The sequence below is a fragment of the Schistocerca nitens genome, chromosome 1 (assembly GCF_023898315.1).
Source record: "Schistocerca nitens isolate TAMUIC-IGC-003100 chromosome 1, iqSchNite1.1, whole genome shotgun sequence".
Classification (NCBI taxonomy): domain Eukaryota; kingdom Metazoa; phylum Arthropoda; class Insecta; order Orthoptera; family Acrididae; genus Schistocerca; species Schistocerca nitens.
Genome location: NC_064614.1, coordinates 94,340,241 through 94,358,439, shown reverse-complemented (window position 1 = coordinate 94,358,439; position 18,199 = coordinate 94,340,241). Strand labels below are relative to the sequence as shown.

At 38.4% G+C, this 18,199-nt stretch overlaps 1 protein-coding gene across 5 annotated transcripts in view; it reads left to right on the top strand.

Annotated features, from left to right (window-relative positions):
- LOC126241704 (scoloptoxin SSD14-like) overlaps positions 1-18,199 on the top strand; it is a 588,477-nt gene that overhangs the window by 557,316 nt on the left and 12,962 nt on the right. For all 5 annotated transcript variants that reach the window (XM_049948033.1, XM_049948032.1, XM_049948031.1 and 2 more), the window contains 2 exons: positions 9,142-9,391; positions 13,094-13,284. In XM_049948033.1, the coding sequence (XP_049803990.1) occupies positions 9,142-9,391; positions 13,094-13,284 (441 nt within the window). The remainder of the gene's footprint in view (positions 1-9,141; positions 9,392-13,093; positions 13,285-18,199) is intronic.

The following is an 18,199-nucleotide window of genomic DNA, read 5'->3' as shown; positions in this document are numbered from 1 at the left end:
ACACACACACACACACACACACACACACACTTCTCGCCCCCCCCCCCCAAATTCAGTGTGTGTAAAGTCTAAATTTAACTAGTGAGAAAATTACTGATGACTTAAAATTGTTAGAACATGATTTGAATGTGGTACTGATTATTACCTTACAGTGAAGCAAGGGACCAGTTATTGGGATTGATCATTGTTAGGCTGTAAGGTAGACACCATCCTCCTCATAAATAGTTATTGCACAGATTTTTTTATTACTCTCTCTACTCTGTCTCACAAAAGGATCATCGTAACTCAGAAAGACTGTGCTGCATGCGGAAGAGTATAAGCATCTCCACCATTTCCAGCCAACATTTGCAGTGAAAGAGGAGATAATCCAAGTATTACAAAAAGTATGCCACCTATCAGATATTACAGAAATCCCTTCTCATTCCTGTACAATTATTCCTCTCCAGGGAATAGTACCACTTCATAAGTATTAGCATAGTTACTAAGGAATGGCTGTGAAAACTGGAAAAATTACAAATGTGATGTTCATAGAGCCCTTTACCACTTACAGTACAATTAATCCAACTTGTGGACAAAAAATCTGCACTATATCAAAAGAATACATGTTGATCTTGGCTAAAGGATGTCTGTCTGAGAACATTTTCTTGTGGAATTAAAAGATGGAAAAAAATGTGGTAAAAGAAAGAAAAATGTCCTACCACAGGACATCATCTGGATGACTTCAGGATCTTCATGTCTTAATGACTGAGCTTTGGCCATGTAGGGCACTGTGTTTGCAGAAGTTGAAGGCAGGATTACTAAAGAACTAAAATATCTTGAACTGTAATATATCTTGAACTGTAATATTTTGGGAACCACCTTAAGTAGAACCCATAAAAATCTAGATCTGAGTCTTTCATCTTTGCAAGATGCATCTCAAAGGGTTCATGTTACACGGAGAAAAACTTTTTCAAGCACTACAGCTACCTCAAAGTCTGTCAGTGGTGGAAATAATATTTTCAAGACTGTAGATCAAATTGTGGTGCTAAACAGTAATTGCTAAAAACAATAGCACTAGCAATTTGTTAGTCTGCCGGGGTATATGCCTCCTCCATCTTGTACAGGTCTCCCAATGCTAAGCAAGTTAATTCTGGGCTTGACAAAACATGAAGACTCATGACTGGTCCTTAAACATAAGATCTATTCCCCTGGCTGGAGTCACTCAATTGACAATTTCACAAGAGGGCTACAAAAAGAGATCAAAGTCCTCTTATTCAGGCAATAGTTGCTTTCAACATTTGAATGACTACCTAAAGGCTAAAAATCAAGATACTGCATCTACAGAGTGATTCAGGATTGTTGACACCAAATACAGAGGTGCATTAAACTTCCAAAGACCATGACTGGATGTAACCATCAAAATATGGCCATCTCAAAAACTTGAAGTCTTTGAATCTGTTTAACAGACTCGAGATAGGAACAAAAAGAGTCACAGCAAATCTCATAAAATGCTGATACCCAGTACCTTCTACCCTGTGCAATCATGATGAGGTCCAGGCAACTTAATGTAAATATTTCCATCCTGATTGCTCCACCAGTGCAGCCTTGTGGACCTCATCTTCGGCAACTCCTAATACAGTGGTCACAATGAAACAATGTCCTTTCAGCATAAAATTTGATTTTGGAAACAATTATCAATCACATGCGAAAGTAATAAGGAATGGTGAGTTTGATTCCGATCATTACCTCTCTAGAATTAGGATTAAACTCTTATCTAATGAAATAAAACAAAACTTGCAAAAACTTTAAAGACTGACTTAATGTAACAAATGAATCCCTTTAAAAATATAGAGATGAAATTGACAATGTAAATATTTTCTGGCAATGTAACATAATTGGATAGATACAAAAATCTATTCACTAAGCAGTGGCACAACATACATGTAAAAAAAAAAAAAAAATTATGTATGGTGAGCAGATTTTTTTATCTACCCAATTATATTCTGTTGTCAGGATGAAATTAAAATAGCTAAGCATGGCAACTGACCAGAATTATCTGAAGAAATTGATAATGTTGCTCAAAAAACCTGTGGTTCAATAAAAATAAAAGGAAAATATAATGGAATCAAATGTGTGTGAAGAAGCTATAATAGCCTGCAATGTCTTGAGCAACATTTTTCACTTTGTGTAGAAGCTTGCTACCCAATTAAATGCACTAAGAAGAAATAATGGGAGAGCTACATCTTCTCTTTCATATGCCTTTCATTCCAGTTCTGAACCAAGCTCCATAGTCTACTGGACTGCCAAAGATAGACAACTTTCCCAAAGTCTCATCCTTCGTAGTGGCGTTGCTAATCATGCATCAGTCCTTGCTGAGCACCTTGTGGCACATTTTTCAACATTTTCAGTATGTTAGTCATCTCTTTATCCTTTACCCCTCTCCCCCAATCCCCTTCATAACCCTGATTTATATAATGACCCTTCTACCAGAACTGCTTCAGGCCCCTGACTTGTCATGTACAGTCCCAGGCCCAGATTTGATTCATATTCAGATGATTCAATGTCAAAGTGTTCTCTGTTCAAAGTGGAGGACCAGTGTCATCATCCTGATCCTTAAACTATCTGCTCTCTTGCCTGCAGATCTGTCCAGCCCATATAATTTTACTTTTCATTTAAATGTTTCTTATCTCTGGCTTCAATATTGCTTCCAGTGCCTAGATTCTACCACTTGCATATACTATCACAATTTGATCAAATTGCTGGCTGATGGCACTAACTCAAGATAGGCTATTATATGAATGAGAGACAGATGACACTACCGTATAGGAAGGTGTTCATTTTTTTCTGCATGCTCTTAGAGACTGAAACAGTACAGAAATAGCTTGAAGATGGTTTGATGAACCATCTGCTAGGCATTTAAGCATGAATTGCAGAGTAATCCTTTAGATATAGATATCTGACTGACTTGGTGAATATTTAACTAAAAGAACCCATTATTTTGTACTGGATGGGAATGTTCAACAGAAATGAAAGTAACACTAGATATGCTCCAAGGAAGTGTAATAGAATCTGTAATGTTCTCAACAGATGTGAAAGATTATTTGCTGAGCTGTTGCCTACAGGAAATATCATTGGAGGATTGTAAAGAAATCCAGAAAGACCTGGACAAAACTTCCACTTGGTGTAATGTGGATAAATGCAGTACAATCAGAAACAAACAAAATTTTAAATTCATTGCAATGATTCTGGAGAAGTGCAGAGCATCTGCCAAATAAATAGCATCCTGATGCTAGTGGAAAGCATTTCTAGTGGCTTAGTCCAGTATTTGGAGTAAAGTAGCCATGACTACACACACACACACACACACACACACACACACACACACACACTCTGAATGGATCCATACACATGATGTTAAGAGTGTAACCAGTCAGCATAGGGAACTTAAATGAGAAGCTTGATATGGAAGATGCTGTGGTTCATGTGAAAATCTAATTGGTAAATTCAGAGAATCTATACTCAGGAAAAACTGTCATTATTCTGGTGCCACCATTGTATATCTCATATAGAGATCATGTGACTGAGAGATGTTAAATTCACACTTCTGAATCCATTTGTAAGGGTGGTTAGCTTACAGCTTCATCTCTGCAATTGTGCCTCAAAAGTTCAACTTCTCTGTAAATAATTCACTCATTTGCAAGCAAAATTTCATGCTGCATTGTTGCCTCCATAATAAAGAATCACAACAGTTCTCACATCCTCTATCCTATCATCACCTCTTCATTCTCATCTCCCACCTTCTTTGTTTGCCATCCCTTGCTAACGCACCAGCCCCATCTTCCCCCGCTCCTCCCCTGTTTCGCTTCTTTTTTCCCCACCTTCCTGCCTTGGCTTTCTAGTTCCTGTACATTTCACCAGAGAGCATCCCCTCCCCCTGCCACACCCATACACTACTATCCCTTCCCCTTCCCTGCCCCCCTCCAGATTGCTGCTTCCACCCCATATGATAGTTGTATTCTGGCCCAAGCTGCCGGAATTGGTGGTCATATGTGCATGAGGTGTGCTTGCATGTGTGTATGAATGGAATGTGTTTCTCTTTTGCTGATAATGGCTGTGGCTGAAAGCTTCGTGTAAATGTCTTAATCCTGCCTTTCTGCAACTTGACATGCACGTAGCAATCTCTCTTCCTATGTTGTTGATATTCTTATCAGGAGTTTACATTATTTGATTTGGTTTAATGAATTTTTACCACTTTTCACTCAAATAACACTTCAGGAAACAAGCTTTCAACAAAACGCACCAATGAAATTGTGATGGGTACAGGACTCCTATGCTACATCACCAGAACACTTCATTGCCACATAAAGTCAATAACATTTTGTGTGGAATTCATATGTTAACTCTTGTGTTCGATGTTAGTATGCATAATGAAAGTATAAATGCATTAAAATGATTTTGGAATGATCTCTACTAGTGGAGAAGATTGACCAAGAGTGGTTATCTCGCGTGAAGATTTTTCTTATCATTGTACTATTTGAGCAGGATAGCAATGAGATTTACACTCACACATGTTCCTCTGTTTCTCAGTTGTCAGACATGCAGATTTGATCAGCAAAAATGGCTATTATAATGAGTTATCTTTGTCTGAAGACACAGTGTGCTAGTTATTAGGCAATGTAACCATTGTGACCATGAGGATAGATATGTGAACACCAAGTAAATAATCTTCACCAGTTTATTCCCAAACACAGTTTACAATAAAATGCACATGATGCCAATCTGCCATAACTGCCTCTCTTGCCCTAACCCGAATAACTACAGACTTACTGAGAGTTGTCACTGAGAGATTAGAAAGACTGACACTTTGTGTGATCCTCAGCCAGTTAAGCAGCTACTTCCCTGAAAGTCAGCCATTTTCAGGCATCCAATTACCTGTGGGTGGAAGTGGTCTGTGGCGGGTGTCCACTGGTACCAACACAAGTAGTTGGTCAGTATTTCCAAGATGGTGTCAGCTACACTCATGTGCACATGCCTTAATTACTATCAGCAGACTCTTACACTATTATAGTTTCCCAATTTGAATACTTTTATTCAATTACTGTGAATAGGGAAATGTCTTTCCACTTAATTGATGTTTGTTTCCATTAATGAAACATATTATAGTTTAAATTTGTTGGCTGCAGTACTGATGAATGTATCTTACAACCAGACGTAAGAACAGAGGTAGTAAGAAAAAACTATTGACTTCCTTAAAGGATTTTTCACTTGGTTGTAAGTAACCAGCTTAAATCATAGAGAAACTGTGATATTTAAACACATTAATCTAATCTAATCCAATCTAGTCCAAAATAATTATGTATCATATACAGAGCAGAAAAGTGTTCACCAATAACTAGAATAATCACTGATTGGGGCATGAAGTAATTGTCATTTATCTTGAGTGCTCAGTCATCTGTCAGGAGGTGCTTGAAAAATAATAGAACGTAAGTATATTGTAGGTATCTGAAGGAGGGAATAGTCAGTCATTAAAAATTGAGAATTGAGTACTGATAAAGACAGAATACTGAGATGAAAATAATAATGGAATCTAAACAATGAGATGCAAATTCCAGGTAATATAAAAAATTAATGTTGTTATCCAGGGACAAATGATAAATTTGGATTTGTATGAGGATGTTATCGACAGGAAAAAAAGTAGAAAAAAAAACCAAAGGTAGGAATTCCTTAGACATTAAGAAAAGTAAAGTATGGTCAGTGATTGTTCATATCTTTCCCCAGTCCTAACAAAACAGGCTAGTAATTAGACAAGGTTGTATGATAAGCTGAACGAAGACGTGGGAGGAATGGGAAAGGAGTGTTTCAGTAAAGGAGAGACAAACAGAAAATGAGAGAGAGAGAGAGAGAGAGAGAGAGAGAGAGAGAGAGAGAGAGAGAGAGAGAGAGAGAGAGATGTTGTACAAAAAGTATTTGATGTGTATCTGTGTTATAGTTCTTACCAGATATCAGAGAGACTTTAATTCAAAGGGAAAAATGTAATGGCTATCGGTACAAATAAGGTTTTGTCCATAGCATTTCATCCTGTATGAACGTTGGACAGATGAGCTAATTGAATCAATATGCAAATGGACAGATCATCCCATCTTTACATACATCTTGAATTTTGGTGGGCAGGAATTAGAATGCGATAGGTCTGGGTGATAAATTTTGCTTATAGGGTGGAAAGATGTAAATAGAGAGAAAAGAGTGAAATTTGTGTGCCATTGGTCACAGGTTTAAAGGCTGTTGTGTGCCTGCTGTAATAGACTGTCCCTCTGTCTGTCAAACTGTCAAGACCCCCTCCCCTCTTCCTCAGGGAGGGGTAGATGTATAAAGTTCAAATTTATTTCACATATTAATGTCTACGGTCACTTGGTGGAACAAAAATTGTAAGCTTCTAAGTCAATTCAATCAAAAGATATGGCCCTTTATGTCATATATTTGGTATTCAGAAACTCTCATCAAAACCTGTAGGATACTACCCGTTGACCTAGAATCATGAAATTTGACAAGGAGCAAGCTTTTGCAGTACAAGTAAAGTAAAACAAAATCTGACATTGTTGAGTTGTAATAATATCACATAAAAATATCTTTTTGTCATTGGAACATACATTGCATTCATCATTTTAACTGACGGTACTGATCCTCCATGGAACACAAATCGGGTCAGATCGCTGTTGCAGAAGCAGCAAAAAAAGCATGCCAAATTTAAAAGAATGCAAAATCCCCAAGACTGGCAGAGTTTTACAGAAGTTCGAAATATAGCATGTACTTCAGTGCGAGATGCATTTAATAATTTCCTCTGTCTCAAAATCTGGCAGAAAACCCAGAGAGATTCTGGTTATACATAAAGCACACCAGTGGCAAGATGCAATCAATACCTTTACTGCGTGGTACCAACGGTGAAGTCACTGATGACAGTGCCGCTAAAGCAGTGTTATTAAACATGATTTTCTGAAACTTCTTCACCAAAGTAGACTAAGTAAATATTCCTGAATTCCAATCAAGAACAACTGCCAAGATGAGAAACATAGAAGTAGATATCCTCAGTGTCGTAAAGCAGCTTAAATCTCTTAATAAAGGAAAGGCTTCTGGTCCAGACTGTATACCAGTCAGGTTCCTCTCGGAGTATGCTGATACAATAGCTTCATATTTAGTAATTATATACAACCACTTGCTCACAGAAAGATCCATACCTGAAGACTGGAAAATTGCTCAAGTCACACAAATACCCAAAAAGGGAAGTAGGAGTAATCCGTTGAATTACAGGCCCATACCACTAATGTCGATTTGCGGTTGGGTTTTGGAACATATGCGGTATTTGAACATTATGAATTACCTCGAAGAAAATGATTTATTGACACATAGTCAGCGTGGATTCAGAAAATATCATTCTTGCGAAACACAACTTGCTCTTTATACTCGTGAAGTAATGAGTGCTGTCGACAGGGGATGTCAAATTGATACCATATTTTTAGACTTCCAGAAGGCTTTCGACACCGTTGCTCACAAGCAGTCTTCTAACCAAACTGCATGCGTATGGAATATTGCCTCAGTTGTGCGACTGGATTCACAATTTCCTGTCAAAAGTCACAGTTCGTAGTAATAGACGGGAAGTCATAGAGTAAAACAGAAGTAATATCCGGCGTTCCCAGAAGAAGTGTTATAGGCCCTCTATTGTTCCTGATCTATATTAACGACATAGGAGAAGATCTCAGCAGCCGTCTTAGATTGTTTGCAGATGATACTGTCATTTACCGTCTTGTAAAGTCATCAGATGACCAAAACGAATGGCAAATTGATTTAGGTAAGATATCTGTATGGTGCGAAAAGTGGCAGTCGACCCTGAATAGAGAAGTGTGAAGTTATTCACATGAGTACTAAAAGAAATCCACTAAATTTCGATTACAATATAAGCCACACAAATCTGAAGGCTGTAAATTCAGTTGAATACTTAGGAATTACAATTACAAATAACCTAAATTGGAACGATCACATAGATAATGTTGTAGAGCAAACCAAAGGCTGCGATTCAGTGGCAGAATACTTAGAAGGTTCAACAGGTCTACTAAAGAGACTGTTTACACCATGCTTGTCCACCATATTCTGGAGTACTGCTGTGCAGTGTGGGGTCCGCATCAGGTGGGACTGATGGATGACATTGAAAAACTACAAAGAAGGGCGGCTCATTTTGTATTATCGTGAAATAGGGGAGATGGTGCCACAGACATGATATGTGAATTGGAGTGGCAATCATTAAAACAAGGGTGGTTTTTATTTTTCCAGTGGGATCTTCTCTTGACATTTCAATCACCAGTTTTCTCCTCTGATTGCGAAAACAGTCTGTTGGCACCCACCTACATAGGGAGAAATGATCATCACAATAAAATAAGAGATATAAGGGCTCACACAGAAAAATTTAAGTGCTTGTGTTTCCTGCGCGCCATTTGAGAGTGCAAGGGTGGAGAGACAGCTTGAAGATGGTTCATTGAACCCTCTGCCAGACACTTTATTGTGAACAGCATTGTAATCATGTAGATGTAGATCTGTCAGAAGCATAATAGATGAACACTACTGCATGCACACTTGCAGGGTGTAAAGAGGAATGAATGTTCCACAGGCATTTGGAGGAGACTGAGAATATTGAGGATGTATCATTCTTACAGGATTCTTCACTTTAGAAATCAGCTGAACAACTTCAGTGAGTAAAAGCGTTTACAAGACTGGTGACTGGGTAGTTTAAGGGGGAAAAAAGACCAATTCACTTTAAAGAGAAAGCTATGGTAAAGCTGAGATATTTATAATCAGTGTTGATCTGAGGAATGGTGCAAGAAGTACAAAACAGTAAACTGATAGCCATTTTGTAATGTATTTGATGCTAAAACAACTTGTCTGTGCATTTATACTCAGTGGCAGTGTCTTTGGCAACAGTAACAAACTATACACAGGAACCAATTCAGAGTTGCTCTCTGCTTAACTGCTAGATAAATGAAATCAGTTGTCATTCATGTAATGCACTGTACCTTAAAGAAATATAAATTGCCATTATGTCCATTTGTTTTTTAACTCTAGTTTTTGTTTTTAGCTTACTTTTACAAATTGTAATTAGGTTTACATCATTCTTAGGGCTGTGTGGGAGTCACCTGTGACAGCAGAGCTTCATGGAAAGCATACCTTATACAGTGTCCCTCCACCTGGAAGTGGCATTCTCCTGGCATTCATACTGAATATCTTAAATGGGTACAACTTCACAGCGTCAAGTGTTTCAGATTTAAATCAAACTATAACAACATACCACAGAACAGTTGAAGCATTTAAATATGCTTATGCACGCAGAACAGAATTGGGAGATCCACATTTCCTCAACATTAGTCAGGTAAGAGCAGTCTGTTATTTTTAATCATCTTAGCCAGCATATTGTGAGTAGTAAACCCTATTCTTTAAGTACTATAGCTCTGTGTGTGCCTTAATTCTTGGATTCATCTTGCTACTATTTAACAAGAAATAATAATCACAATTTTTTTTTAACAACAAACAGAAAACGAGTAAAGACGACTGCTCGCATGAATATGTTGTGATGTCACTTCGACTATCTTTCACATTCGTCTTGAAACATTCCTATAAAATACAGTATGACTTATTCAGCAGAAGGTGATGAACCTAGAAAAGCACAAACTGAGGCAAAATCTTTAGCAGTGTGGTACTGATTTACCTGAATAATTAAGAGTTGCCAAACATGTCATTGCAAAAAAATTGAATACACTTTTAACGCAATTTTATTGTTGAAACCATTGTCACATTGTACTCACTACACTGTCACACTGTACTCATTACATGCTCTAATTATAAGTCAGTTTGGACTATTCAGTTTTTGAAAGCTATAATTCAGAAATTTATGGTCATTGTGATTCACTCAGCATTGCAACTTGCTAATTGACAACATGATAAAGTATGTTTGTATACAAATGATGCAGATAAAGGGACTAATCAGGTACGTGACTTCCAGAATGTTGGTCTGGATTGTGAGGCTCTTTATTGACTGCTTTTATAGTGTGTGTTAAATCAAACACGGTAGTTGGCTTATAAACTTGTACAACTGGGTGGGTCTTGGCTTTCTATCTGTCTTACCTGTGATAATGTATTCACTGTGCTGTACCTAGTAACTTACCTGCATACCAATTTATTCGTTATTAGACCTACTACTGCATTGCCACTATTTGGTACTTCACTGTTTCTCATTACGTCTAACATATCCATTCTCCTTTTCAAATTTTTTAACCTACTTACCTGATAAAAGGATCTAAGGTTTCATGCTCTGATCTGTAGATTGTCAATTTCCTCCTTAGTATTCCATACCCAAAGATCTGAATGGATGACTGTTTTACCTCTGTGAATATTTTACCCATGAGAATGCCATCATTTGACCATACAACAAAGCTGTATTCCCTCATGATAGTAATGGCTTTAGTGTCCATTTGCTTTAAACTGTTTGCAGTGCTAGTACAGCACAGCTATGGTGGCTGGTGTTAAAAGGGCAGATACGTCACATCCAAACTGTTGCTCCCGCAACTACTGGAGAGGTTCCTGCCCCTCTTCAGATATCACACATTTGCCTGCTCCCTTCCCAGATACCTCTCCATTGTGGTTGCACCTTCAGTATGGCCATCTGCAATGTCTGTGGTTTGTGGGGCAGTATTGTGTAATTTAAATTCCAGAACCACTTGTCATCCAAGTTCTACAAATAATTCTTAAACTAATATAACCTGAAATGTGTCATCAGTGCAAACATGTTGAATCAACTATCACTGGGCAATGACATAGAGGTATCCATTTGCTCAGAGGATATTTTGCAGAAAAATTTCCCATCTCCAGGATTCATGGAAATTAATGCTGGGTTGAGGAACAAATGGCGTAAGTGGTGGTATGGGTAGTGGAAGTAGTGAGTCGTGCTGTGGACATCCACAAGGTAGACAAATTCAGTTAATTTGTTTCATTAATGCATTGTTCCATCTTTGTTGTGGTCATCATTTAACTAGCTAGCTAGCAATGGAAAATCAAGCAACGTTGAATACAGGGTGATACATGAAACCACTTCTTTAGTTTACCTGGACTTAATCTCCAATTACCTAACATGTTAAATGAATGCCTAGCTAGCTCGGAAAAGTGAGGTTTAGGAAAAGGTGAGAATGATGGAAAAGTCACAGAGAACCCTGAGTCATGGGAGACTTAATGGACAGGATGAGAGAGAAAGACTGATGTTTAGTGACAGGACTGGACAAGATCTGAAAACCTGAGAACTTAGTTAGAAGATGGGGTAATAAGCAAGAGAGAGTACTGACAGAACATCATGCAGAAATTAATAAGAGTGGAATGCTAAGTGCATTATATATGGTAGATTTGGGAGGGGGGGGGGGGGGGAAATAAAAGATATAGAAAACTAAAAGGGAGTGGAGAACAGAATCGACACTGAGAAGAAATGCTGAGACCAAATATATTAATGTAAATGAAGGCCAGATGGGTGTCACGAATCAAAGGCATGTTAAATAATCAGTTCCCACCAGAGAAGAATAAAGATGGCATGTGTGGTAAAACAGGCCCCAAGTTCATGTCTGTCACGTTGTCGAGCATGCTCTGGCGAAAAGCTATCCTAGGTGAGGTGGGCAAAATGTCGACTGAATGGGCCTCATTTCAGGGCATACTTTTAGGAAGTCATAGCCTTGTTAAAGTAGCTGATTAGTACATTCAAGATCAGGATAGTATTGAGTGACAAGAGGTGGCCTCATAAATTGTTTTGTGGAGGGATCAGCAGTACCAAGGTTGGATGTGATGGTCTGGGAAATTTGCTTTTTAACTACGCTGTTGGGGTAAATACGTCCAGTGAAAGCTGATGTGAGAATGGTAGTGTATTGCTGCAAAGAGTATATATCTAAACTAATACATTTGCCTCGAATGCCAAGACTGTATGGGAGGGAACACTTGACTTGGAAAGGATGGCAACTGTTAAAATAATAACTTGTTTTATCATTCTTTCATTCACGAATATCGTTCAGTGATAAAGAAATATGTAGAGATCCACATCACTCTTCCAGATTGATATATAACACCACATATCCCCCCCCCCCCCCCTACACCCCCTCCGCCTTGGACAAATAATGTTGCAACAAGTTCAGTTTCTATGTGTAACATATTTGTTAATTTAAGCGAACTCGTATTGACTTTTACATTTTCCATCAGTCTCTTATATAAATATCTGTGTATACTGCTGTATTATAAATTTAACAGGTATAGTACTAGGAAATTTAATTTTATTTGTTGGAAGTCCCTCTCTGTTTCATAATACACCAGTGGTTATGTCTCAGTTGTCATTAAAGTACTGTCCTTTATGCATTAACACAATCTTTTCTTAACAAGACTAATATTCAGCTATAATGTTTATCACAGCATACTCCTTTTATTGAGCCTGAATTTGTCGTTAAATATTACTGTATCTTCACAACATAAAATTTCTCGCAATGAAAATTAAACTTCACTGTTGACTATGACGGTACCAATATCAAAATTAAAAAGTATACAATATTTAGTGAACTTTATCCATAACGGATGCAAGTGAATTCCGTGACTGTTATTTTGTAGGGTGTAGAATAACAACCACTGCCAGTCATAATAGGAGGTGATTTTATTTAACACATGACCAGTTTCAAGATTATGCCCATCTTCATGTGGTTTACATGCATGTATATATTTCCACTGTGTGTTGGAGTTCTCTGTTGAAATAAAAAGTAAATAATATCATGGTGACTAAATAGACACAACTGAGACAATTAATGTGTGGCTCATATTATTTATTTATTTATTTATTTTTGAAAGAGAACTGCTTGCAATGAAAACAGGAGATTACTTTAAAATGTGAAAGAGGAAAGGGCAAAGTGTCTAAAAATCTGCCAGTTAGTGTTAAGGACTACATATTTTGCACATGGACTATAATTTGATATAATAAACGTTTTTGATTTATTTATATGTTTTACATTACTAGATGCTAGATTTCATCAAAATAAACACAAATGTGCAATAATTACAGGTTGTCAACATGCTGCAGTCAAAGGAATATGCAGAGACAGTTAGAAGGAAGATTAATGATACACAAACTTACCAAGATCCAAAACACTATGGTGCTGTCTATTACAACAAGGATGATCACGGGACGGCACATATATCAATAATAGGACCTAATGGGGATGCTGTCTCTGTTACAAGCACTGTGAACATCTAGTAAGTGTGTGTGTGTGTGTGTGTGTGTGTGTGTGTGTGTGTGTGTGTTTAGTCTTGATAGTTAGTTGAATGGGACAACACTGAAGTATTGAAAATTCAGCCTATCGAAATTTATGGAGAGAAGAAATAAAGTGAACTTGAAAATAATACAGGTGTCAAAATATGAACTTTATTAAAACAAAGTGCTTATGTAGGTATTTACATTGGTAGAATAAAGGTTTTAGTTTGAGTATGATAATAATCTACTTCATGAAATAAAGGTGTAACATCCTTCGTTTGATGTAGCAGGAACGTTGCCATGCAACAATATCATGCCAGTGTCTGCAGAACTGTTTACGGTTGCTGTTGCCTCAGGCTGCTGTTCATGATGGCCTCAAGTGCAGCATAGCCATGGGTGGGACATGTCACAGCCTCAGTCTCGTCATCACCACCACTCTCACACTGTTGGGGTGTTAACCGTGTCAGTTACAGAAGTCTGTGTCACTTCCAACCATTTAATCAGTCAGTTATTTCAAAGTTTTATCTCTTCACAGTCTGGCAACCATCTGATTAAATGACACAACAGATGATGACCTCATCGTCAAAATTTTCTGTTTGTTAGGCCTACTTTCCAGTAGAATTTCTCTCTTGACTTAGAAATTGTATTTGACTTTACCTTGCTAAAAGACTTGCTGATACATTCTACAATGTTCTTCAGTAACTTACTTTAAAGCTTCTGCAATGTTTTCATTGTATCCCAAATGCAAGATTGGCTGTAGCAATCGCCAACGATACTGTTTCTTCAGGCATTCCAGAATGCCTTGACCAATTACCTGAACCAAACTGGTAATGTCTGATGGAAGAAATGGCATGAATCCCGTTGTACTGCACTTCCTTACTTGGATGCGAGGATGCGCTACCCGTTGTCAAAATAGCTGTGCATGGCAGTCCCTTTCATCTTAAAAACTGTTTGTACTGCAGTAAAAATGAGTTCAAAAACCAGTTCATAAAGATTCCCTGGTTCTTCCAGGCATTATTTTGATGTGTGTAGATAACTGGAAGAGCTGACATGATAACATTCTTGAATACTCTTGGCTTGGCATCCTTCCCACTCGTGGCCAGTTTTAGTATATGGTTTCCAGTTGCATTTGAAGCTGCAATAACTGTGAGCTGCTCTTTACTTTTTTTCTTCCCAGAATAATTTTTTTCCTTCATGAAAAGCAAGAGTTTTTGTAGGTAACATTTTGAATTTTAAACTAGTTTCATCTCAGTTGTGAATTTGTTCATTAGATAAATTTTTTTCTTCAGTTATGATGTTGTTTAACTTTAAAGTAAATTCCAAAACGGCCAGTGTCACCAGACACGTCCGAAAGAACAGGTACCATTGGTGATCTTGTAGCTCTCAAAGAATGAAATTACGTTGAAATCCAGACCTTTAGCTGCTTACAGTCATTGATAAATATCAATGGAGACAGTTTAAAATGTGTGCCCTGACCGAAACTCGAACCCGGGATCTCCTGCTTACATGACAGATGCTCTATCCATCTGAGTCACTGAGGACACAGAGGATAGTGTGACTGCAGGGACTTACCTCTGGCACACTCCCCGTGATACCCACATCTCCAACTTACTGTCCACACACTACATTTGTAGTGCCCCTGTCCACTATACTCAGTACTTGAGGCAGTCAATCTACCGATTCCCGTAAGAGTTCGAGCAATGTGAGTGCATCCACACTGAAGAAGATAATTGGCTCGTAAGCCTTATCTATATGAAGATGGTATCTGTTCTTTCGGACATGTCTGAAGGAACAGATACCATCTTCATATAGATAAGGCTTACCGGCCAATGATATTCTTCAGTGCAGATGCACTCACATGGCCCACACTCTTACTGGTATTGGTAGATTGACTACCACGAGTAATGAGTATAGTGGGCACGGGCACTACAATTATAGTGTGTGGACAGTAAGTTTGAAATGTGGGTCTCACGGGGAGCGTGCCAGAGGTAAGTCCCTGCAGTCACACTATGTGCTCTCCTTGGCTCAGTCAGTGTGTCTGCCATGTAAGCAGAAGATTGCGGGTCCCAGTCCTGGTTGGGCTGCACATTTTCAACTGTCCCCATTGATATTTATCAACGCCTGTCAGTAGCTAAAGGTGTGGATTTCATTGTAATGTCATTCTTCTTCCTCATCTTGAGCCAGCCCAAACTAGTGGTGAAACTGTCATCTCCCTCCTGCAGCCAGTTTCTAAAAACAAAGGTTTCTTCTGCCAGACTGGACCAGAAATCGGAGTCCCCTTTTGTCTTCATTGCTAAAACCACATGAATAATGTCTCACTTTCTTTCATTTCCAAATTCAAATTTCTTTATAGTTTCTCATTTAAGAGGTTCTTCAGAATATTTCTTTGCAGAGAGTTTTTTTTTCTGTTTCTTCACCGGTCACTGATAATGATGTTGCTGACACCATTTAGGGGGCAAGTTTTCTAATTGTTTCTCGTTTGTCAGCTTGTTTCAATGCTTCTGACTTAACATTAAAGGCACAAATTTCCTTTTCTTTGTTGCATCACTCATTTTTAGGTGTACAAACAAAAACAGCCAAAAAAGAAAATGAAAAACATTGTACTTCACTACCGTGACAAACCACTTTCCACAAAAGGTTTAATTGTATAACAATTAAAAACGAGGACGGAATTATGGATGGGATCATAGACACATGTACAATGAAGGGGAGTGAGTTGTTTAGCAGGTGTTGTGTTATGAGGGGATGGGGAAACTGATAAGAGGATCAATAAGGTGTACAGTAGTTATCTAGACTTTGGGGTGTTAGTTGCATCTGCTTACAGGAATTAAGAAATGTACTGAATGTAAACAATATAAAAAAAAGGTAGATTACTACTCACTGTAAGATGACACGATCAGTTGTGTACAGGCATAAAGAAAAGATACTTGCTCATTAGCTTTCAGCCAGAGACCTCTTCAGAAAACAGAACTCTCACACGCGTGCTCTGTTCTGAAAAAGGCTTTAGCCAAAAGCTGATTTGCAAGCGTCTTTCCATTGTACATCTCTGCAACTCAACATATCATCTTTATGGTGAGTAACAATCTCTTTTCCTTATATTGTTTGTGGTGTCACCGCTAGACACCACACTTGCTCGGTGGTAACTTAAATCGGCCGCGGTCCTGTAGTACATGTTGGACCCGCGTGTCGCCACTGTGGGATCGCAAACCTAGCGCCACCACAAGGCAGGTCTCGAGAGACTGAGGAGACCTCAGCCCGAGTTGTACGGACAACATAGCTAGCGATTGGACGTGCTAAGCCTTGCTCTCATTTGCCGAGAGATAGACAGTAGAATAGCCCTCTGCTAAGTTAACTGGCGACCACCTAGCAAGGCGCCATTTGTATCAGTGCCTATAGCTTACTAATATTCAAGAGAGATGTATTCCAAGGACTAATTAAAAGTTAAGTAACACGCATCTACGTACTTTTCTTCTTATTCATTTATAAGTTCTCATGTTCCAGACTTCACGCCCGTCTGCGTTAGCCTTGCGTGCCCTATCGGCTACAGCATTGTGTCTGGGCTGTATGGTCTAGACACAACATTATTGGCGACGAGGATGGGATTCAATAATGTTGTGTCTAGACCATACAGCCCAGACACAATGCTGTAGCCGATAGGGCACGCAAGGCTAACGCAGACGGGCGTGAAGTCTGGAACATGAGAACTTATAAATGAATAAGAAGAAAAGTACGTAGATGCGTGTTACTTAACTTTTAATTAGTCCTTGGAATACATCTCTCTTGAATATTAGTAAGCTATAGGCACTGATACAAATGGCGCCTTGCTAGGTGGTCGCCAGTTAACTTAGCAGAGGGCTATTCTACTGTCTATCTCTCGGCAAATGAGAGCAAGGCTTAGCACGTCCAATCGCTAGCTATGTTGTCCGTACAACTCGGGCTGAGGTCTCCTCAGTCTCTCGAGACCTGCCTTGTGGTGGCGCTAGGTTTGCGATCCCACAGTGGCGACACGCGGGTCCGACATTACTACAGGACCGCGGCCGATTTAAGTTACCACCTAGCAAGTGTGGTGTCTAGCGGTGACACCACATTGTTGATATTCCAACCTGGAGTTTCCATTGTCTGGAATGTATTTAATAATTATTCTTGAACAAATGAAGTTAGGTCTAAGGACACAACTGATGACTTAGGGCGAATAAATACCTTCACATGTGCCATATATTAAAATGAATAATATTTACCACATTGCTCATTACCAAAATTAGACATGAGGAGTACATATTGAAAGAATTGTTCACACATTGTCACTCAAATGGGTGATGAAACAATGGTGAGACGAAGAGTAAGCAAGTGGTAACATGTGTTTGCACATGTATTTAAGTGCGGTATTGACCATCTTTTTAAACTTTCTGCTCAGAAAATTTATTATTACATACATACATACGTACGTACGTACGTACGTATATAGTATTTACCCAAAAGAAGTTAAATGTAATGTAAAGAGGGAAAGCTGTGTGCTGAAACTGCTTGTAATATTTATCATTACATTTATAGAATAGTGTTTCAGTGGTGCACATATTTAACATTCTCAGCTTTGAGAATTTAATTTATTCAAATTGTTTTGTGATTACTTTTTAAAATCCTTCAAATAGAATAGCAATTTTTGCTTCATTTGTCAATCATATGGGGAAAAAGTTAATGTCATTGGCAGTCTGAAGAATGTCCTGTTGCTTTACAGGCTGCCAATGCTCTGAATCTCTTACTACCTTACAAGGTTAAGTTATACAAGTAGAAACTGTCTGACATGCCCTCCCAAAGAGGTTACCATACCTACAAGATACGTGAAAGGTTAAGCCATTGTGTAGCCTTACTGACCTGAAATAACACCTTGTAAGTCTCATAATCTGACTTAGTGTTGTC